This window comes from Carcharhinus amblyrhynchos, chromosome 25 (genome assembly GCF_965287045.1).
Source record: "Carcharhinus amblyrhynchos chromosome 25, sCarAmb.v2.hapA, whole genome shotgun sequence".
NCBI classification, from domain to species: Eukaryota; Metazoa; Chordata; class Chondrichthyes; order Carcharhiniformes; family Carcharhinidae; genus Carcharhinus; species Carcharhinus amblyrhynchos.
Genome location: NC_137348.1, coordinates 14,651,683 through 14,674,606, shown reverse-complemented (window position 1 = coordinate 14,674,606; position 22,924 = coordinate 14,651,683). Strand labels below are relative to the sequence as shown.

Below are 22,924 nucleotides of genomic sequence, written 5' to 3'. Positions count from 1 at the left end.
GGCAGCTGTTCCCTTTAGTTGAAGGGTCAGTTACGAGGAAACACGAGTTAAAAGAGGGGGGTGGGAAGTTTAGGGATTTGAGGAAAAACCTTTTTACCCAGAGGGTGGTGACGGTCTGGAATGCGCTGCCTGGGAGGGTGGTGGAGGTGGGTTGCCTCACATCCTTTAAAAAGTATCTGGATGAGAACTTGGCATGCAATAACATTGAAGGCTATGGGCCAAGTGCTGGCAAATCGGATTAAGTGGGCAGGTCAGGACCTTTCATGTGTTGGTGGAAACTCGACGGGCCGAAGGGCCTCCTCTGCACTGTAGTATTCCATGATTCTGTGACTATACTCTCTAGCTGAGATCTTAAACTCAGTTGAAACCTGCCCACTTACACAGAGCTTAACTTAGGCCTCCTATCTCTATTGTACCCCCTATTTACTTTCAGGCTCAAAAATTGAGAATCTTGCAACTGATTTCAGTATCTAAGACTTTTGTTGAGTTAATTTTTATGTCTTTGTTAATCAGGTTTTGTGTTATAAAGTTTATTTATTAGTCACAAGGCTTACATTAACACTACAATGAAGTTACTGTGAAATTCCCCTAGTCGCCACAGTCCAGTGCCTGTTCAGACCAATGCACCTAACCAGCATGTCTATCAGAATACAAGAGGAAACCGGAGCACCCAGAGGAAACCCATGCAGACACAGGGAAAACATGCAAACTTCACACAGACAGTGACCCAAGCTGGGAATCAAACCTGGGTCCTTGGCACTATGAAGCAGCAGTGCTAACCACCTTGCCACCACGCTGCCCCATTGAGGTGTACATTACCACAATCACAATTCCTCTCTCCCTGCCCAGAGGGAACAAAGGTAAACTCTTGGGGACCAGACAGTTTGCCCATTTCTTCAAACCCCACACTTCCCATCCATGATTAAGACCAGGGGGAAATATGCAGAAGATATCCAGTCAAGATGCTCACTTAAAGATATTTTGGCCTTGGAGGGAGTGCAGAGGAGGTTTACTAGGCTGCTACTGGAGTTGAGGGGGTTGAGCTATGAGGAGAGGCTGAATAAACTAGGCTTGTACTTGTTAGAGTTTAGAAGAATGAGGGGAGATCTCATTGAGACGTATAAGATGATGAATGGGATGGATAGGATAGAGGTGGAGAGACTCTTCCCGCTCAAAAAAGACAGTAGGACTAGGGGGCACAGCCTCAAGATAAAGGGGGGGGGGGGCGGTTTAGAACGGAGTTGAGGAGGAACTTCTTCACTCAAAGGGTGGTGAATCTCTGGAATTCTCTGCCCGTTGAAGTGGTGGAGGCTGCCTCGCTAAATATTTTTAAGACACGGGTTGATGGGTTTTTGATAAGAGAGGGGATTAAGGGTTATGGGGAGAGGGCGGGAATGTGGAACTGAGCCACGACAGATCAGCCATGATCTTATTGAATGGTAGGGCAGGCTCGAAGGGCTAGATGGCCTACTCCTGCTCCTATTTCTTATGTTCTTATGTTCTTAAAGGAATTCCTCGAGCGCAAGAGTGACTTACTGATGGAAAATGTCTCATCATTATCAATTTAAGAGTCTTTAGTAAATAAAGCAGTTAAATTTCTTTCTCTGATTGAACTTGTTGAGATTCCAGTGCAAACAATTGCACTTGGCCAAGTGTTGCAGACTGGCACATTCCAAGGTCCAGGATCACTCAAGCTTGTGGCAGCCGCCACCAAGACCTAATGGGGAAAGGCCAATGTGTAGCCTTTCAGCCAATATAGACTGAGGGGCTAGTAACATTGTAAAACCCCTTGGACTGTAAGCTTAACCTTGACTATATATGCAAATGTTGAAGCACCTCATATATATATAAATAATCGCTGTCGAGATGTCAGCTTTGTTCTGGGGTGGACACAGTAAGAAGTCTCACAACACCAGGTTAAAGTCCAACGGGTTTATTTGGAATCATGAGCTTTCGGAGCTCATCTGACGAAGGAGTACCACATCAGAAGCTTGGATTCCAAATAAACCTGTTGGAGTTTAAGCTGGTGTTGTGTGACTGTGTAAAATTTGAACAGCATTGTGCTCTGTGATGAAAATATTGAAATGTTTGTAACAATCTCATTAATGTATTGAAACACCTCCGGGTGCAGCTTGATCTCTGAAGAGAATGTGAATTTCATTGCATTTTCCTATGATTCAATTTGAAATGTTTTTTTCAGACATTTTATGAATAAAGTACATTTTATGGAAAAAAACATTAAACCCTTATCACCATAAAACAAAGAATGTCTTTTCTGCAGTTCTAAAAATCAAGGTATATGTCTGATTGTATTCCTGATTTTTATTTCTTCGGGAAGTCACATTTGAGTGTTTGCTTTTCTGATTTTATGCTGGCATTTGAAAGGTTAAGAATCCGAAATAAGCTACATTCGAATGTTGGTGACCAACACTGGGGGGATCTATTCCTTAACATCCATCAAACTGGCTTCAAATCAAATAACCTTTCAACCACTTTGCCAGATACTGCTGAAGATAAACTAGTTTTTAATATTAGAAAAGATTGTTGATGTGGAATTGTAAAGTTTATTTAACAGCATCACAAGCAGGCTTACATTATCACTGCAGTGAAGTTATTGTGAAAATTGCCTAGTCACCACACTCCGGTGCCTGTTCGGATACACTAGGGGAGAATTTAGCATGGCCAATGCACCTAACCAGCACGTCTTTCGGACTGTGGGAGGAAACCAGAACAATACTGCCTGTGTCAGAACAGGAGAGCATTTAACTCTACACCCGCCCCACAAAAACATGTACACCTACCTTTCCAAGCTGGAGGCTCAGCCAGTTTTGATTAATAAATATTAATATTTCCTCTTCAAAATCAAAGTACTTCTTTTTCCCACAGACCCCTAAATTGTACAAAACAAGGTGCACGACATCTACCCTGGAAATAAAGCACAGGGATAGGGTTTTATTAAAAGAATGAGGTGCTCCCAAAACATGTGTAGCATTTACTGATATGGAAATCAGACACTCAAAGCCCCCAGTGTGTGACGTTCAGTTATACTACACTTCAGCACTGATTCCAGAATCACTCCACCAAAATCTTGCCCAAATATCTGGTGCCGCACGTTTGGGCCAGTCACCTGCTCAGTACAAACAGTAGCTTTGATCCTGATCTCCCTTGGTGTAGCCACACAGATTGTGTGAACATGTCATTTTCAGGCTGTGTTAGAATAGAATAGAATCCCTACGGTGCAGAAGGAGGCCATTTGGCCCACTGTGTCTTCACCGACCACAATCCCACGCAGGCCCTATTCCTGTAACCCCACATATTTACTCTGCTAATCCCGTTGACACCAGGTTCAATTTAGCATGGTCGATCCACCTAACCTGCACACCTTTGGCCTGTTGTGCTGGTGACCTGTGGTTTTCCTAGAAAACAGACAGAGCATCGGAATATGATTGACAAAGCACTGGAATTACTTTACCCAATCGTGGGATGTTGGCGTCGCTGGCTAGGACAGCACTTACTGCCCATCCCCAGTTGCCCCTTCAGGTGTAGGTACACCCATGGTGCTGTTGAGGGAGGGGGGCGGAGGGGTTCCAGAATTCTAACCCAGTGATGGTGAAGGAATGGTGATACATTCCCCAGACAGGGTGGTGTTTGGCTTGGAGGGGAACTTCCAGATGGTGGTGTTCCCGTGCGCCTGCTGCCCTCGCCCTAGATGGTAGTGGTCGCAGATTTGAAAAGATGCTGCCTAAAATCCTGTCATTTCCTGCGGAGTTTGATGTATTCAGTCACCAAATACCAGAATTATCCAATATGATACGATGCTCTCCATGAGTAAATTGGGAATTTAGATATGGCCAATTTCCTTTTCGATTAGGAAATTTAAAAGAAAATAGAAACTGTCATTGAACATGTGGGGTGGGATTCTGCCATTTTGAGACCAGACGAGGATACTCCAGTGGTCCCTGTTCAGCCACCCAGAATGGTGAGATTTTGCACTGTGATCTAACCCCAGAGAGGTTAGGAGTGCTGTGCTGTGAAATTGAGTCAATGCATGGGGTTATAAAGAAAAGTGAGTCATATCTATTGCTACCCAGTTCACCTTAGAGGAGAAGATTTTCACCCTCTCTTGTTACTTTAATTTTTGATGTTAATTACTGATGATACTGTGCCTTTAAGAAATGTATTTCAATCATGCTCCTTGGGAGATTTTATTGGTGCCATGTTGTCTGTAACTGGTGTCCTCTATTGTTATAGAGCAATATAGTGAACAACATGCTGATTTTAATCTGGACTAACAGTGTCCTGGGCTTTATAGTCCTTTGAGGATTGCTGAGTGGAGCTGATTTGGGGATGATTTATAGGTCAGGTGGTATGCCTGAGGACAGGTACATTTTTCCTCCACAGAAAAGTTCAAGTTTTATTTCAATCTTCTCAGTTGCTTTTAGGAGCTGGTGGAAGAATGCAGTGTCTCTTTCTTTCTCTCTCTCTCTCTCTCTGTCTCTAGAGGCATGCTGAATGTCCCAGGACTGGGAAACCTCAGAGAACTGATCCAACATTCAAAAGATCAATTCACAGCAGTTGTTAAAAAGCTGGAAAGCCAGCATCTCAGGAGCATACTTGTTTCTGTGCCAAGACTGAAGAAAGGTGTATGTCTGTAGGATGGTGTTTAACTTGGAACAACATAGTAGCTAGCTGCTAAGGTTTATACTGTGCCGTGTTTAATTTTTGTAATTGGTAAAGTTATGCTAATTCTTTTTATTATATTTTAACCGTGTTCTTCAATAAACTTTGTTTGATAAAAGCTTCCTAGTGGGCCACTTGAATCATACCTGGTGCTAAACACCCTATGCTTACCTGAATGCCAAACTCAAATGTAAAATTTAGGATCTAGATTAATTTCATAAAACATCTTGAAGTTTCTGGTCTTGGGTCTTAACAACTGGGATCAAACATATTAATACAGCAATATTATACATTTCCCCATTTCTCGCACCCAGTTTCAGAATCAAGGTCACTTGGGAATTTACTGCATGGTTTACGTGTAGACTAAAGTACCCTCTACCCCGAACTGATGATGAGGCCCAGCCTCAGAACAGAATTCCTAAAAGCACGGCGTGAATTTACACTTTGAACAGCAGAACTTCTGTCCTCACTCTGCGTGGGATTACCACTTTACTGTTAGTGCAGACTATCGCTTTCTTGTAGAACTTTGCCTATTAGGACTAGGTTTGACAAACTCATCTAAACAAGACTAGCAGAGAAAGAAGACATTCATCCCATTTACACAGGCAGGAATTAAAATACTGGCCCGAGATGCAATGTGCTAATCCATTGTAAAACTCAATTCCTCATAAAACGTTTTTCTCCTGACTATCTGTCCCTCTACCGTGGTCATGTACATGGCTGAGGGCCCCTGGAAAGGGAGGCTGGTGTGTCCATTGATATGCTCCATGCCTGGTGGGCACCACAGTGGCTGGAGCACATCACTATCCTTGGGAATGACGTTTTGGTTTGATCAGATAAACCTATTTGAATGTTTTGTTTTTTGTGACACTGCCCCACCAGGGGCTGTAATTCTCCCAACCCACCACCATTTTTTAATTTATTCATTTTTGTTTCATTAAAAAAGAATATAAAGGTCTTTCTAAAAATATTCAATGCTGAAAGCCAAGCATCTGTTTTCTCCACATATTAATCATACAATATTAATGAAAGCTAATTAAGCAGGAAGAAGTGGCACTTGAGTTTCTTTGGTTGGACCTCTGATCATATTATTAATTGATGGTGTATAACTACGCAGCATGCCAAATTGTCAGCAGTCGATAGCCCATTAACGACTGATTTCTGTTGGTGAGTAATTCACACGCACTTTGCTTCAGTCTTCACCTCCACCCATCCCAATATAGCAACACGATCTATGATTATATCCAGCTTGGGGGTGATTGAGTTGAGGATTGTCTTTCAAATGTGACCTGGCGTAGGGGTCAGTGCCTCATTCACTCCAAGTGGTGGAAAATGCCTGAGCAACAAGACAAACAATCGACCTGCTGTGAATCAAACTTTAAATTATTTTTTTAAAATCCATTGAATAACTTACCATCTGAGGGGTAGGCGTTTGATATATTCAGGTCCTTTATTGCACACTGAGCATACAAACAAATAAAACCTGAAAAGAGGAGAACAATAAACAGTCAAAACAATAAAGGTACATGTGGTGATTGGGCATCTTGTTAATGAGGATGTTTGACAAATGGAAACATTCGGGTGGAACTTGGGAGAATTAGGAGTAGGCAATGCACACCATTATTAATGTGCAAACTAGTCAGGAAGTCCATAGGATTTAAATTGCAAACCTCTAGAATTGCTGGCCAATTAATACAGTTTCACCATTTGCTCTGCACAAAGGATATCTTCCTCTTAGCCACACTTTAGGTTTAAGGACTTTTTGAATTTTCATATCAAGTGTCCATTAAACTTGCCACAGAAAGATAAATGTGGTAATTAATAGCATAAGCCCTCTTTCAGCAAGATGAGAATAGTTACTGTAAAGACAAACAAACTCTGTGGCCCAGAAAACACAATCAATTTAAACTAATGAGTTTTGTTCTTTCAAACAGTGATTATGTTGGGAGAGTTTAAAAATGTAAAACTATTTAATGTTTACATTCTTCTTTTTCCTTTGTCTCTTTTTGCACTGTTTTAAACAAATCTTCCTATGCCTCTTTTTATTTCTCTCTCTTATATCTGATTTGACTCTGATTTGTCCTGCTTTTCAGTCATTCCTCTGTTTATTTCTCTATTCCCAAATCTGTTTGGTTAAGATTGTTGGTCTGGGGTTCACCGAGGTTAAGCACAGTTATATTATGTATAAGCACAGTATATTACTGTGCTTACCCCAGTCCAACGCCGGCATCTCCACATCATGTTCACTGAGGTCACAGATACTCTGGTCACCCTCACCACACTATGATCAGTCCTGACATCTTTTGTATTCATTCATGAGACGTGGGCATCACTGCCTGGCCAACATTTATTACCCAAGCCTACTTGCCCTTCAGAAGGTCCCCAGAACATTAGCTGAGTTTCTGCATTAATAGTCCAGCGATAATACCACTAGTCCATCGCCTTCCCTTTCAGCAAGTTATGGTGCAATTTGAACTGAAGAAAGTGGGAATATTTTTAACTAAAGGCATCTACCACGAGTTGTGCTATTCCAGCAACATCTGATAGTGTGATTTTGAGTGCAGGGAGAATGGAAAGTGCCTTCAATTACGTTCAGGTCACCAGTAAACTTCAGCTCATGAACAGCAGAGCACCTGTGGGGCACTTAAACAAAAACGAGATGCAAAAAGCTAAATTTAATCATCCAGTCATCTAAGTACTGAAACCTCTGAGACACGGGCTGATAACCTTCTTTACAAAACAGAAAGCGGGGGTGATTTCTTGCCCCATTCCCCCAGCCTGGTTGCACATTTAAAATTTCTTCTGTAAAAATGCCATTGAGCCTCCAGCTAATAAAGTTTTAAAGTTTATTTATTAGTGTCACAGGTAGGCTTACATTGACACTGCAATGAAGTTACTGTGAAAATCCCCAAATCACCACACTCCAGCACCTGTTCGGGTACACTGACGGAGAATTTAGCATGGCCAATGCACCTAACCAGCACGTCTTTTGGACTGTGGGAGGAAACCGGAGCACCCATAGGAAACCCACACAGACACGGGGAGAACATGTAGACTCCACACAGACAGTGACACAAGGTGGGAATTGAACCCGGGTCCCTGGCTCTGTGAGACAGCAGTGCTAACCACAGTGCTACGTACTCAAATGCCGAGGAGACCACAATACTTGCCACCTGAAATCTGGGGCAGGATTTTATGACCTTGGTCAAGTGAGACTGGAAATTCCCACCCAAGGTCAACAGACATTTCTGTTGTCTGCCCCTTGCCCGCTCCTATTCTGTGGCGGGCAAGGTGGCTGAATTCCAGCGCTACTCCCCACCCCCCAGCATCAGGAATACCCTGGGAAAATTCCACATTGTACTGTGAAGAGTTTTGTCTAGCCAAAAAATTTCTAACTTCACAAAATAGGTGCACGATATCCACTTTCAGCAAAACGTGTGAAATAAACCTTTGGTCAAAGCGAAGTAACAACAAGAAAAGAGAAACAAACACATTTCTAACTGAAGCAAATATGGACTAGCCAATTTCCCAAGTGTAGGTGTCAACACAAAAGGCATCTGACATGTACTAGAACACATTGCAGAGCATGTGGGAATAGTAGTCACAGTACACTGTGGCAGTGAGTGAAAGAATGACTCCACCCCATACCCCACCCTTTATCATTCATCGTGACATTAGGAAAATGACTGAATGTGAACACAGACCTGTCTCCAAACATCATGGCTTCGCTCAGGCACTGAGTGCAGGCTTCGTGAAACCACTGCTTACATCTGCAGCACTGAAGCATTTTCAGGTACCACCTGGTGTCAGAAGGCAAGAGGTTTACATCATGTGAAACATCAGCACATTTATAATCAAACAAGTCAGTGCATTTGAACCTTCCTTCTCCAACACATGAGTGGCTGAAGATCATTTCGAACTCGTAAACTGAAGACTAGACAGTGAGAATTCGGAATGTTTTAAAAAGTGTTATCTGTGCATAAAGATCGTGTACCCTCTGTGTGATATTTCTCTCGTAGCGACTGTTAAAAAATTAATGGCAATGGGACTTTTGGGAATATGTAAAGCTTTCTCAGTCTTGTACATTTTCCCCACTTTCTCCCACTTTTCCCAGTGAAGACCATTCCTCGAATATATTCCCACGAGTGCCAACGTCCCTCAGCCAAGTGGTTGCTGTTGGCGGGCTCATTAACCATGAGAAACATTTTGTTTACTGCCAACTAAAGTCCACAAACCCTAAATCCAGCAGCAGACATGGGGCAACAGTCAGGAATGTGATCCTTAACCAACCGTTTTCCCTCTTTAAGCCAAGGCCCAATGCTGCTCCTCAGTAACTGTCCCAACAGAAATTAGAAACCAATCTGAGATCCTCTGGTGTGTGTTGTTCAGTAGCTGTGCCCACTGGCTCATTAAGGGGGGTTTTACGCACCAATATAATGCAGGGCAGGTGCAGAAATATCGTGATTCACTAGATCTTAAACATAGACAAAAAGATTGTTAAAATGTCTAAGCACCTTATTATTCTGTCAATTTGCCATTGTAGAGAAGCAAAAGTGCTGGAAACTAGGTGGAATGACATAGAATCCCTATGGTGCAGAAAGAGGCCATTCAGTCCATCCAGTCTGCCTCTCAGGCAACAATCCCACCCAGGCTCTATCCCCCTAACCCCATGTACTTACCCCACTAATTCCCCTAACCAAAATATCATTGGACACGAAGAGGCAATTTATCATGGCCAATCCAACTAACCCACATATCTTTGGAGTGTGGGAGGAAATCAGAGCACCCAAAGGAAACCCACACAGACATGGGAGAACGTGCAAGCTCCACATCGACAGTCACCCAAGACTGGAATTGAACCTGGGACCCTGGCATTGTGAGGCAGCGGTGCTAACCACTGTGCTACCCAAATGACATTTAATGGTCCTTCCTATCTAATCATTTTAATTATGGTGTTTAAACCTTCAGATTTGGTGCAACAAGTAGTGATGTGCATTTGCGGGGAGATGAGCTCTGACCCAAATTGTGCCTTTTTAAAATTATTCCATGAGATGTGGGCATCACAGGCTGGACCAGCATTTATTGCCTTCCTTAGTTACCCCTGAACCATGCTAGGCTGTTCCAGAGTGAACCAGATCACTGTGGGTCTGGAGTCACATGAAGACTAGACCAAGAATGGCAGATTTCCTTCCTTAAAGGACACCAGTGAACCAGAAGGATTTTTACAACAACCAATGTTTCATGGTAACTGTTACTGAGAGTAACTTTCAATTCCAGATTTATTAATTGTCTTTAAATTGCACCAGTTGCAGCGGTGTGATTTGAACCTGTGCTCCTCAGGTGTTAGCCTGGACCTCGGGATTACTAAATCCAGTGACAATACCACTATACCAGCGTCTAGCCAGTACTGAGCACTCTGACTACTCTATTAGTCAGTTGGGGTGGGGTGGATTATACATTCTGAGGTAACATCTACCTGTGCCACTCTCAGTGGATGTATCCCAGAGATTGGTCAAGGAATAGGATAAAGTACCCAGGATAGTGGGAGAAACATCAAGGCAGGTTTGGGGTGAGTGCAATTTAAAAGAAAATCTAATCTGTAAATCTTACTCTCCAGGTCCACCGCAGTAACAGTAACATTGCTGAAGGTTAGTTCTATGCAGAGAATCCCAGTTAAGTTCATCCATATTGTAGGGTAAAACTCGTTTGACGATCTGTAAGGCTTTAGCAAGTGGCCCCTTTTTCAAAGCACCTCCTTTCTGTTATAAAGAGACAGCAAAACAAATCCAGTGTTATCGCAACACAGACACAATACCTCAGCATTATTACATCCCCAGCAGAAACTCTACACATTTCAATAGCCGCTCAGTACAAGTAAAGCGTTCATTATGGTTTCTTGCTGCCTAAGTCTAAAATCTGGTAATTATCGAACCCACCCAAGCTGGATCATCTTTCTCTGCAGCCTGTTATTCCCCCACTGAACAGTAGGCTTGACAAAGGGTCATCTGGATTCGAAACATCAGCTCTTTTCTCTCCTTACAAATGCTGTCAGACCTGCAGAGATTATCCAGCATTTCTCTTTTGGTCTGACCCTGTACTATCCTTCAACCTCAAAGCTTAGTCTATGCGCTGCCTGCACCAACTTATCCACCATATGGGTACAAACAGGCTGTGACTGATTCATCTGTGCTGAGAACTTGGTTTCTGGCATCTAGTTTTTTTTTCCTGGTGGTTGGGGGATTTAGAACTTTTGGAATTTGGTTTCAGATTGGGCCGTGTCCTTTTAATGTAGGTGGTGCATTGGTTAACATGAAGGTTTCACAGTTGCACCTGATTTACAAATAGGGCACCTGCACCAAACAGCATCAAAAATCACAACTGAATGGATCGAGAACCTAGCAATGCATGAAATGTTTAAAAAAAGAGAGTAAGAAGAAAGAGGAATAGCAATTAAACTGAATCTGAACTCAGGATATATCTGACAGCAATTACCTCCTAATGGGACTCAGATAATACCTACTCTCAGCAATTAAACTTTGCGATGTAAAAGGACATCTTAGCGACATGTGGATAACAGGCTGTCCTTATAAAACAGCATATCCTACAATTTTCTGCAAGTAGTTCCATGGGAGAACTGTTAGTCATTTGAAAAAAAATGATTAGCAGGGCAAAACATGTTAAGACATGAAACTCTCCAAGTATTAGACTAACATTGTGCAGCCTGAGGAAGCTAGCATGAAACAGGGTGCAGACTCAGAGGTATAGGGTGAAGAATTGTGTTTTGGAGTTGAATATTCAGATTTTGTTCTGACAATTCTTCACGCCAGTGAGAACCCATCAATAATCAAGAAGAGAATTTTCATTGCTTTTCAGAGTTCTGAGACACAGGTCATTATCCTGCCCAACATCTTCCCTCATCCAAATGATGCCAAAAAAAAGTCGTTCATCCTGTTTGCTGGGATCTTGCTGTGCACTAATTGGCTATCTGTTTTCCTAAATAGCAACAGGGACTGTCACACTTGAGAAGTAATTCACTGGCTCGGAAAAGCCTTGGGACATCCTCAGGATGGGATCAGATGCAGTTTTGATTCCTCAGTGAGGGATTACGAAGCGTGCCCATCATTGGCTCCATGTCCTGTAAGGTTGAGAAATCCGTGCACTGAGCAGCATGGAAACCCATCAACAACTGGGATGAAGATACAATAGCTCATAGCCAACAACTTCTTTATTTCTTGCAAACCTGTCAGTTAAATTCCTTCTTTCCTCATGTTCTCCATTAGCTTTCTGGAGTTTTGTACATTAATACCAATTGTTTTAAATCTTTTCCCAAATATTGCTTCATAATGACTCTGCCTTCGGAATGATACAGAACTATTTACTACCCATTAGACAAGCTGAATAATCTTATAAACATGCACTTATAATTTTTAGTAGCTTGGAGACAGTATTGCCAAAACATACAAATTTATTTAAGCCGGAACTGCTCTTACCCTGACAGCCAATGCAAATATACACTGTCGACAAAACCAAGGTGAGGTGGATGAATTTGTTGTGCTATCTACTTTGGGATTGTGGCATTGCTGATGGTAACCTAAAGAGAAACAGAGTTTTACTATTCAAATTGAATATATACTACATTTGACGACGAGAGACAAATGATCTGCATTCTGGTAGCGCAAGTAAAAAATAGAGTGTTTGCAACAAGTAAACTTGGTAAATACGTTCGGAGACAAATAGGAACATTTTTGTGAGATTTAGTGCCCATCAAGATGAGGCGTGTCTGGCATTGAATACTCCCAGTCTAGAAAGGGTATCGTTAGCTTTAGGGTAAAGCCCACTTCAACAAGGGACCTCGTCAGTGTAATATTTTGTATACCAGCCGTGTGAGATTACTAATCTAGGCCAGTCTGGTGATGAATTTGCGCGGTGGAATCCATTGTTCAAAGTCACAAACAACCCTGACAATCAGCTTTTTATTCTAATAACTTTCAATTTAAAACCATTCCTTTGAAAAGAAAGCAAGAACTCCCTTCAGTCTAATAGGTTCCTCTTCCCCTTAAGAGTAATGTAATGTAATGTAATGTATCGGGCAGCTGGTGTACTCAAACATTACTCCTCCAATGCACCGTATATTCAGAAATACTAGATGAACTTATGCAACAGGGTAAAATAATACACTTTACTAAACAGCATTTATTGTTCTTTATCATTTCCATTTAATCAGAACATCTGATCTACAAGTTAGGAAATTTCAGTTAACTCACCTATCAGTTAAAATATTCTTTCAAAGTACAAGATAACAAGAATGTCAATTGGCAGACTTCAGTTATTGACGAGATTAGTGAAGCTGGTACTATTCCACTTCTAACCAAGAAGGTTAAGGGGGGATTTAATAGAAGCATTCAAAATTATGATGGGGTTTACAGGGTAAATAGAGAGAAATTGTTTCCAAGGGCAGGCAGGACAGTAACCAGAGACAGAAAGAAGAGACAGGTTTAAAATCACAGGACAAGAGAGGAAAGGAAAAAACATTTATTTCTGATTCAAAAATCCCTGCATGAGAAAGTGATGGAAACAGATTCATTAGAACCTTTCTAAAGGAAATTGGATAAATCCTTGCAAAGGGAACATTTCCAGAGCTATGGGAAAAGAGCTGGGGAATGGGAGTATCTGTTAAGCTGGGAGACCTCACAAACACAATGAAACAGTGACCTCCTTCTGCGCTGTATAATTCTATGATTAGTTATGGTATGCACTAATATGGATTGTTAACGTGTCCAATTCTGCACATTGAGTTTCTACTCTTGGTCCAGCCAAATTTGGAAATGACCAAGAAAGGGTGAGAGGGGAGAGAGAGAAAGGGGAAAGAGGGAGAGGAAAAGAGAGCAAACAAAAAAGGAATATTGTAAACAGATCCAAAGGGATGAACTACTCTCTGTAATTGACTGGAATTTTACAGCCCCTCCCAACTACAGGATCTTCCAGTCCTGCTGACTGAATGGACATTTGAGAGGCTCCTGCATTTTCCAGTCTTGTCCCTGCCATGATGGGGCCGAAAAATTCCACCCATAGTCTTAAACAAGAGGAAATTGCATAAAGTAAAAGGAATAATATATTAGCGATGCTGATATTATATGAATTCATAAGAATTTGGTTAAATGGCTAATTCTCTGCCAATTGCTGCGATTCTCCAGTCCTGCTGCAGTGAAGGGAGATTTGGCTGAGTACCAAATTCTCCAATCTCGCTGGCAGTGGCTGAAGGGCGTGAATGGCCTGAGAATTCTAGCCTAAGATTTTCCAGTCTGTTTTCAATTCCTATGTCATATAATTTCTGCTTGAACTGAAATTTCAACTGAATTTGAACTGAAACTGACAAACTGTTTGCCCAGGCACTGTTCACATATACAACCTACAATCCCACGATGCGCAACAAGTAAACTTCAGCAAATAAAACTTCCAAATGATACGGTTTTGTGATGCTACTCACTGTGTCCCTACATTGCTTGCTGGGGAAACAGAGTGAAGGGTCACATTCAAAAGAACTTTTCCCACACAGTGGGGGAGTTATTAGGGCATGGAAAACTGTAACAAGAGTGGTTATTGAGTAAACTGTGACTTAAAGAGAGAGAATTGGGTAACTACTTAAAAAGGAAAAACATAAAAGACACAGGGAAAGGGCAGTGTGGAGTAAGTAGCTGGATTTAAAAGGACTAGGACAGGCACAGTGGGTTGAATGTCCTCCATAATGTAATCTCTAGGATTCGGTGCAACAATGGTATCTCTCAATGACATAAAATGCTGCCTGCTCGATAGGAACATTTTATACAAAATCCCTGCTAATGCTGGAGCCAAAGTCAATTAGGCTGCAACAAACCTCAGGGGCTGCATTTATAGGAAGGGGCTTTTTAATCACACCATTTACAGCGATGCACAAAGCGCAGCGGAGAGTCACCACTATCGCTGATGTGATAAATCCTGTGGTCCTGCAGTTTACTAAGACAAATAGGTAATAAATTGATCACGATCTTTTCTACCATCAAAATGTAAACTTTGGAAAAAGAAACAGGTGACAATTTGCCTTTAATCACACAGCATGGGATAATTACAATTCCAAACACGAGTGTACCTGGAACCTTCCAGCAGCCAGTAATACAACTAATGTTACTTCAACAGTGCAGCTCATGGGGGTAGGTTATGAAATACCAGAATGTTAGAATGAGGAATATTTACTATATATCATTTAGTAATTTAGTGTTTTCTCTGTTTCTCAGATCAGTACTTTCAAGACAAAAGTAGAGGTTGAAAATCTGAAGCAAAGGCTGGAAATAGTCAACAGGCCGGGCAGCGTCTGTGGCGAGCAACAGCGTTAACTTTCAAGATGTTTCAGACCAGAGATAGTGGCCGAGATTTCCCCCTGCTTCCCTGGCTGCAGGTTTTCTCGTGGCCGATGTAGCAAGCCGCTGACGGGGTCTTCCAGTCCTGCCAAAGTCTACGGTGTTGTGCGTGGCTCATCAGCCCCACCTCTGGGGAATCCCACAGGGAGTTGACTTCGGTGGGACTGGAAGATTCCACCAGCAGGAAGGGCTGGAAAATCCTGTTCATTAACTCTATTTCTCTCCTCAGATGCTGCCTGGCCTAATGAGTATCTTCCGCATTTTGATTTTAATGACCAGCGTAGTAAGCCTATAGTGAAGATGGATTTGATTCAGTTTCATTCCTCCCAGTTGCATTGTTATTTCCTCAGCACCACACAGCATGGAATGGGGTACATTTGTAAACGCTCACTTGTCACATCTCCTACATGGCTCAAATTGTCTGTTCTGAAGTCCCTGCTAATGTTGCTCAAAGGGATTCTCCCTCCCCCCAGTTGCCTTCTCTCTCTCTCTCACTGGGAAACCCCCTGGGGTGCTGCTCAGGAGAAATTCTGGACGAGATTCAGAAACTGATTCTGTGGAGAGCAGGTTGCCATTTGAACACCGTTTCCAATCACCTTCCAGCCCTTTCTGTGGTAAGCCATGAGCATTCTCCAAGGGGGTTATTATCAGTGCCTCTTACCTAGTCCGCACTTGCCACAAATCAAAATTTCATTAGGTGCTGTTGATGTTTTCTCCGAGCAGATGTTACATCTCGGTTCCTCCCCAGGAACGCCAGCTGTTAGAAAAAGAAAATGGTCTTTTAATGTGCAAACCTTGGACAGTGAAACAAGTGCAAGGGAAAATTAGAAGGCAAACAAGAGTGAAATAATTTTCATGTATTTCAAGGGCTGCAGTTTTCAAATGACATCAATTGCCCAGAAAAGGTGTGGGGGGGGGTTGAAATTCAGCTCAGATTTCTACCCCCAGTTGAAGGCAGCAGGATAGATCTTGACTTTGCCTAATATTGCGAAGTGGACGTGAGTGAATCAGCACACTGTTTTGTATCTCTCTGAGGTTTAACTCTATTAAAGTCAATAAAAATCAGGAGAGGTGTAAAAACAGGCTGCCATCTCATTAGCACCTGTCTGACACCACTGCACCAGATCAATAACTACCCCATTGACTGCTGTTATACAGCATGTGTGTGTGCAAATTTCAGGGTCATCTCAGCAATGACACTTCCCCATTTTCCAACAGACCATTGACTCTCACTTCTAAGTTCAAATACAGAGTGGTCACCTGGGGGAAGTAGTGGACAGCTGCTATCAGCTTCATCACAGAAACCCTACAGTGCAGAAGGAGGCCATTCGGCCCATCAAGTCTGCACTGATAACAATCCCACCCAGGCCCTATCCCCATAATCCCACACATTTATCCTGCTAATCCCTCTAACCTACGCATCCCGGGACACTTTAGCATAGCCAATCACCCTAACTTGCATATCTTTGGACTGTGGGAGGAAACCCGGAGCACCCAGAGGAAATCCTTGCAGACACGGGGAGAACATGCAAACTCCGCGCAGACAGTGTCCCAAATCAGGTATTGAGCTCAGGTTCCTGGAGCCGTGAAGTACCAGTGCTAACCACTGTCCAAACATGTTCAACAAATAACTGTCAAGCACCTGCCTTCAGGAAGAGAACTCAAGAGGAAACTAAGGAGGGGAAAAGCTGACTGTTATCAATGGATTCTGACAGGAAAATTCACTTGTGTAGATGTGAGGCTGAGGACCACAAGGAGCACATGCACAACAATCTTCACACTGAACACACAAACTACACTCTGGACTTGCTACAAGGCTATGCCCCTTTGATTTTGAAAAGATGATTTTTCAACTAGCTGACTGGAAATTTTGCGATTTGAACTGATACAGAGCAAATTGCTTAAAAATGCAAAGCTACACCCCAAGGTGAAAATAAGAAACAAACAAATCATCCTCTGGGGAGTGTGAAGAGAGAGACAATTCCTATAATCCAGACACCAATCAAAATTTGTAATTGTCTCAGGAATAGATATTAAAAATGTAAAGTGCTGGATATTAAAACAACGACTCCCACAGGCAGACTGACCCAAAACCTCTGTGAAATACACAACGGGTGAAGTTTGTCAAGGCAAGCCCAGCCACTTGAGAAATATTGTAAGTGACACACAGGCTGTGTCCTGCGAAAGTCTTCAGCAGAGGAAAGAGGCTGGAGCAGCTCTCCGTCTCTCTTTTGGGATAAATGTGTTGCCCTGCTTGAGAAACCAACTCTACCAGAAATCAGCTGTGAACTGAGTTTTCGTAACAATTGCAACATCTTTTACATCTGACTGCATCCAAGAAACCAGCTAACCCAAATCGGTTGCAATGTTTAAAATCTACAGTTCAGAAGGCACTTAACCATATATTATTTTACCATTTTTTTTACTGGACTCTCATTCCCTTTATTTTCCACCCGTGTGTTGTGTGCACACACATGTGTGGACTTGCACAAATAGAACGTAGAACATTATAGCGCAGTACAGGCTCTTTGGCCCTCGATGTTGCGCCAACCTGTGAAACCAATCTAAAGCCCATCTAACCTACACTATTCCAATATCATCCATATGTTTATCCAATGACCATTTAAATGCCCTCAATGTTGGTGAATCCACTACTGTTGCAGGCAGGGCATTCCACACCCTTACTACTCTGATTAAAATGTCCAGATAACTGCAAGAGGCTCAATGCTTAACTCTGCATCTGTTTTTCCTTTGCCACCAGAAGACCTTGTTTGATTGGCTCCTTATTTCTCATAGCTTCAACAGTTAAATACATTCTGATTTGGAAACGGCATACCCTCGTGAAAAAGACACTTATCTTTGTGGTGACCAATGGAGGGGATGGAATAGGGGGGAGCCCATTCACTTCTTCTCACCTGGTCCTAACAGCTTGCACTTGGACGAAAGCCTTTGGCACCTGTGATACTGTACCTTAAGAACAAAAGAACTAGGAGCAGGAGTAGGCCATTCAGCCCCTCGAGCCTGCTCCACCATTCAATAAGATCATGGCTGATCTTCTTGTGGACTCAGTTCCACTCACCATAACCCTTAATTCCTTTACTGTTCAAAAATTTACCTATCCTTGCCTTAAAAACATTCAATAAGGTAGTCTCAACTGCTTCACTGGGTAGGGAATTCCACAGATTCACAACCCTTTGTGTGAAGACGTTCCTCCTCAACTTAATCCTAAATCTGCTCCCCCTTATTTTGAAGCCATGTTCCCTAGTTCTAGTTTCACCTGCCAGTGGAAACAACTTCCCTGCTTCTATCTTATCTATTCCCTTCATAATCTTATTCTTTCTGTAAGATCTCGCCTTATTCTTCTGAATTCCAACAAGTATAGCCCCAGTGTACTCAGTCTCTCCTCTCTATTTGGCGATCAGTGCCTGCTGGTGTGTCTCAGGGATCAGTGTTGGGACCGCAATTGTTTATGATTTATATTGACGATTTAGAGTTGGGGACCAATTGTAGTGTGTCAAAATTCACAAATGACACTAAGATGGGTGGAAGAGCAAAGTGTGCAGAGGATGCTGAAAGTCTGCAAAGAGATATATATAACCTAAGTGAGCGGGCGAGGGTCTGGCAGATGGAGAACAATGTTGGTAAATGTGAGGTCATCCATTTTGGTAGGAATAAACAGCAAAATGGACTATTATTTAAATGGTAAAATATTGCAGCATGCTGCTGTGCAGAGGGACCTGGGTGTCCTTGTGTAGGAATCTCAAGGAGTTGGTTTGCAGGTAATTAAGAAGGCAAACGGAATTTTGTCCTTCATTGCTAGAGGGATGGAGTTTAAAAACAGCAAGATTATGTTGCAGCTGTATAGGGTGCTGGTGAGACACACCTGGAGTACCGTGTATAGTTTTGGTCTCCTAACTTGAGAAAAGATACATTGGCACTGGAGGGGGTGCAGAGGAGAAATTCACTGCGTTGATTCCAGAGTTGAGTGTTTTTAAGGCAAGGATAGATAAATTTTTGTTAACCTCCAAACCAACTCCTTGAGATTCTTGCACAAGGATACTCAGGTCCCTCTGCACAGCAACATGCTGCAATTTTTACCATTTAATTAATAGTCCATTTTGCTGTTGTTCCTACCAAAATAGATGACTCATATTTACCAACATTGTACTCCATCTGCCAGACCCTCACCCACTCACTTAGATTATCTATATCTCTTTGCAGACTTTCAGCGTCCTCTGCACACTTTGCTCTGCCACTCATCTTGGTGTCATTTGCGAATTTTGACACACTACACTTGGTCCCCAACTCCAAATCATCTATGTAAATCATAAACAATTGCGTTCCCAACGCTGATCGCTGAGGCACACCACTGGTCACTGATTGCCAACCAGAAAAACACCCATTTATCCCCAGTCTTTGCTGTCTGTTAGTTAACTAATCCTCTATCTGTGCTAATATATTACCTGCAACACTGTGCACCTTTATCTTACGTAGCAGCCTTCTGGTGCGGCAGCTAAACCATAAAATAATCCGATACAATACAATCCAGGTTCCCCTTACTATTCTCATTAATTTTAACATTAAAAAGTAGTGATACAATACTAATATTATTGAGTGAAAGAGAGTCCATTATTATGAAAAGTCAGCATATTGACCTTTTAAGCAGAGGAATGATTCTGTAATGTGGTGACCCTCCATTCAAAAGCTGTCCATACAGTGCTGATTACCATACTCACCATGTTGTATATCTTTCCAAAGAATCCAAAACTCAGAATTATCTTCAAAGACTAAAAGACAACTGTGTTTATGCTTGTTCACCTGGAAAGTTTTCAGCAAAATCCATTCATTAGTTTAGTTCCAAATGCATGATTAATATTTCAGCAATGATTAATAATAGATAATTATCTTAAAAATAAATATTATTTTCATTACTTTCTCCAGATTTTCTCTAAAATGCTATTGTATCAGGGAAATCTACTTACAGCAGACTATGGAAAACTACTTTTTACTCAGTTAACATTAAGGGCAGGATTTTCTGGCCACACTTCTTAAAACCAGAAAATCTCGCCTGACGTCAACAGGCCTTTCCAGAATCTGCCCCTCGTCCACAACGATTCCCATGGTGGGCGGGATGGAAAAATTCCCTCTATAATGTTTACAAGGTAACCAGATTTGAGAAAACTGAGTTATTCAAAATACAGTTAGAGACCATGTTGAGAGAGTCAATTCACTGTGGGGATGAACTCAGTAGGCTTTTCCTCCATATTGGGGTTTATCTTTCCCTCGCTAACATTCATTACACAGTCATAATAATGGACCAAGAATCACAAAGTGAGCTTGAAAACTCAGGAAACTTGGGTCTGGACCTCAAGCTCAACTGCAATTCATAATTGCGTTTCTCCTGGGGTTGTTCAGTGCCTGGAAGGCAAGGGCAGAAAAGAATTTGGTTGTGGATGGTCACATTCCTTCCCGCATTGGCCAAATGTATCACTGGAGTTTGGAAGAGTGAGAGGGGATCTCATAGAAACTTATAAAATTCTAACACGGTTAGGCAGAGGAGATTCAGAAAGAATGTTTCCGATGGTGGAAGTGCCCAGAACTAGGGGTTATATTTTGAGGATAAGGGTAAACTTTTTAGGACTGAGGTGAGGAGAAATTTCTTCACCCAGAGAGGTGATGGATGGCATTCACTACCACAGATGTAGCTGAGGCCAAAACATTGTCTGATTTCAAGAAAAAATTCAATATAGCTCTTGGGGCTAAAAGGGATCATGGGATATAGGAGATATGGGGATTGGAAGGCAGGATCAGGATATTGAATTTGATGACCAATCATGGTCATAATGGATGGCGGAATAGGCTCGAAGGGCTGAATGGCCTCCTCCTACTTCTATTTTCTATGTTTCTTTGTACCTGTTGGTGGATTGGTTAAGGGGTATCAAGATTTACACAATCTGGGATCTCATGCCCACACAACCAGAGAGGACAGTAAGGGACAAAGAAAAGACAAATAAATAGAAATACACAGTCATATATATGAAGAGACATTTTACGGAACAAACATTTCTTTAACTGTCTTAGTAAGGAATATCCATGCCTTCTTGATTTTTCCCAGGTAGAATAACCCATCTGTCCATCTGGATAAGACATACTGCCCTTCAGTAAATACACAAGGCTGTTCCAAATGCACTGTTCCATTTTGCAGAGACTTTTTGGAGATCTTCTGGATGCATTTGGAGATGGGACCAACGTCTCTCCCTTGTGATTGCAATGTGCCTTTCTCCATCAGCTCCTCCTATTGCCTTTAAACCAAAATGAGAGAGAAAAAAAAATCACATTAACAACATAAGATCAGCCAACCTACAAATTCTGCTGCACTCAAATGTTCATCATCTCTGGAGACCTTGGGCCACTTCCAACTGTTTAGTTCAAAGTTACTACAAATAGAATTGAAAGCATAGTTTCTGTGTAGTAGTAATAAACTACAGCACAGAAAACAGACCGATTGACCCAGCTTGTTCTTGCACCACACTAGCCTCCTCGCGCCCCACATATTCTCTACCAATTAGTTCCTTACTTTTCAAAGGATAAGTAGTCTTCTTTTGCCTCCCTACCTTCCTTTGAGGTGCACTCTACCTCTCTGACCAAGCTTTTGGTCATTTGCTCTAATATCTCATGTGGCTCATTAATCATATTTTGTTTTAAAATGCCCCTGTGAAACACTTTGGGATATTTTATTATGTAAAAGATCCCATATAAATAGATACTTATTATTACTGATGCTAATAATGTTGGGCAAGCATGATCTTGACTTTAGAAACACATGCATTTTTACATTATATTCTCTGTCTCTAGATGTTGTTATCTGATCTTTTAGTGATGGGGGTGGCACGGAGGTTTGCACTGCTGCCTCACAGCGCCAGGGACCCGGGTTCAATTCCCAGCTTGGGTCACTGTCTGTACCAACTATGCATATTCTCCCCATGTCTGCGAGGGTTTCCTCCGGGTGCTCTGGTTTCTTCCCACAGTCTGAAAGATGTGCTAGTTAGGTGCATTGACCACGCTAAATTCTCCCTCAGTGTACCCGACCAGGCGCCGGAATGTGGCAACTAGGGGATTTTCACAGTAGCTTTGTTGCGGTGTTAACGTAAGCCTACTTGTGACACTAATAAACAATGAGTTTAGTATCTTCCCCACCACTGACAGTAAACTAACATTTATATCTCTGGAGCTTGGTTTTGAAGCCTTTTTTGATATGTTTATTGAAAAATTTTCTTTTATTTTACAGAGCAAACAAACACAGATATAGATCCACACAGTGCTTGTGTGTACATTCCAACATGTGGGCTCAGGGCTCCCCGTGGCTGGGGATCCCTGGCACCCACTCCATCTGAGTCCCATCTGATTGCACCAGTAATGATGGTGATAATATAAAAGCAAAAAGGCAGAGGAATGTCACTGGAAAACCAACTGAGCACCCAAGTAGCCCAAGCCATAAACTAGCGAGTGGAGAAAAAGAGAGACAATGAAGACAAGAGGAGAAAGAGAGTAAGAGGAAAAAAGAGAAAAGTTCTCAAACTGGCCCCCACATCTCAACATGGTGGGCAGGTGTACTCAGGTAAAGGGCCAGGGTGCGTCCAACAAATCAGGAGGTGGGGGGTGATTCTGTGGGAGCATCCAGGGCCGCCGGACTCATGAACTTGAGCTCGGTTCCATTGTTGAGAGTAATCCTCAAGCAAGCTAGAAAGCAAAGCCCAAACCTGACCCCAGGAGTGTCACGTGGAAGTCGCTTTCGATCAGTGAAGACCGCTCTTTTTCTTGCCACCACTGGAGTAAAATCTGGAAATTTA

The 22,924-nt window shown here is 42.2% G+C and overlaps 1 protein-coding gene across 1 annotated transcript in view; it reads right to left on the bottom strand.

Annotated features, from left to right (window-relative positions):
• The window catches only part of phf19 (PHD finger protein 19), a 37,403-nt gene extending 16,032 nt beyond the window's left edge, over positions 1-21,371 (bottom strand). The window contains exons 1-8 of the mRNA XM_080212480.1: positions 21,172-21,371; positions 19,811-19,892; positions 15,736-15,831; positions 12,171-12,271; positions 10,291-10,439; positions 8,385-8,480; positions 6,095-6,163; positions 2,802-2,925 (exon numbers count right to left, since the gene is read on the bottom strand). Of these exons, the coding sequence (XP_080068606.1) occupies positions 2,802-2,925; positions 6,095-6,163; positions 8,385-8,480; positions 10,291-10,439; positions 12,171-12,271; positions 15,736-15,831; positions 19,811-19,892; positions 21,172-21,360 (906 nt within the window). The 5' untranslated portion in view covers positions 21,361-21,371. The remainder of the gene's footprint in view (positions 1-2,801; positions 2,926-6,094; positions 6,164-8,384; positions 8,481-10,290; positions 10,440-12,170; positions 12,272-15,735; positions 15,832-19,810; positions 19,893-21,171) is intronic.
• Between the last annotated feature and the right edge of the window lie 1,553 nt (positions 21,372-22,924).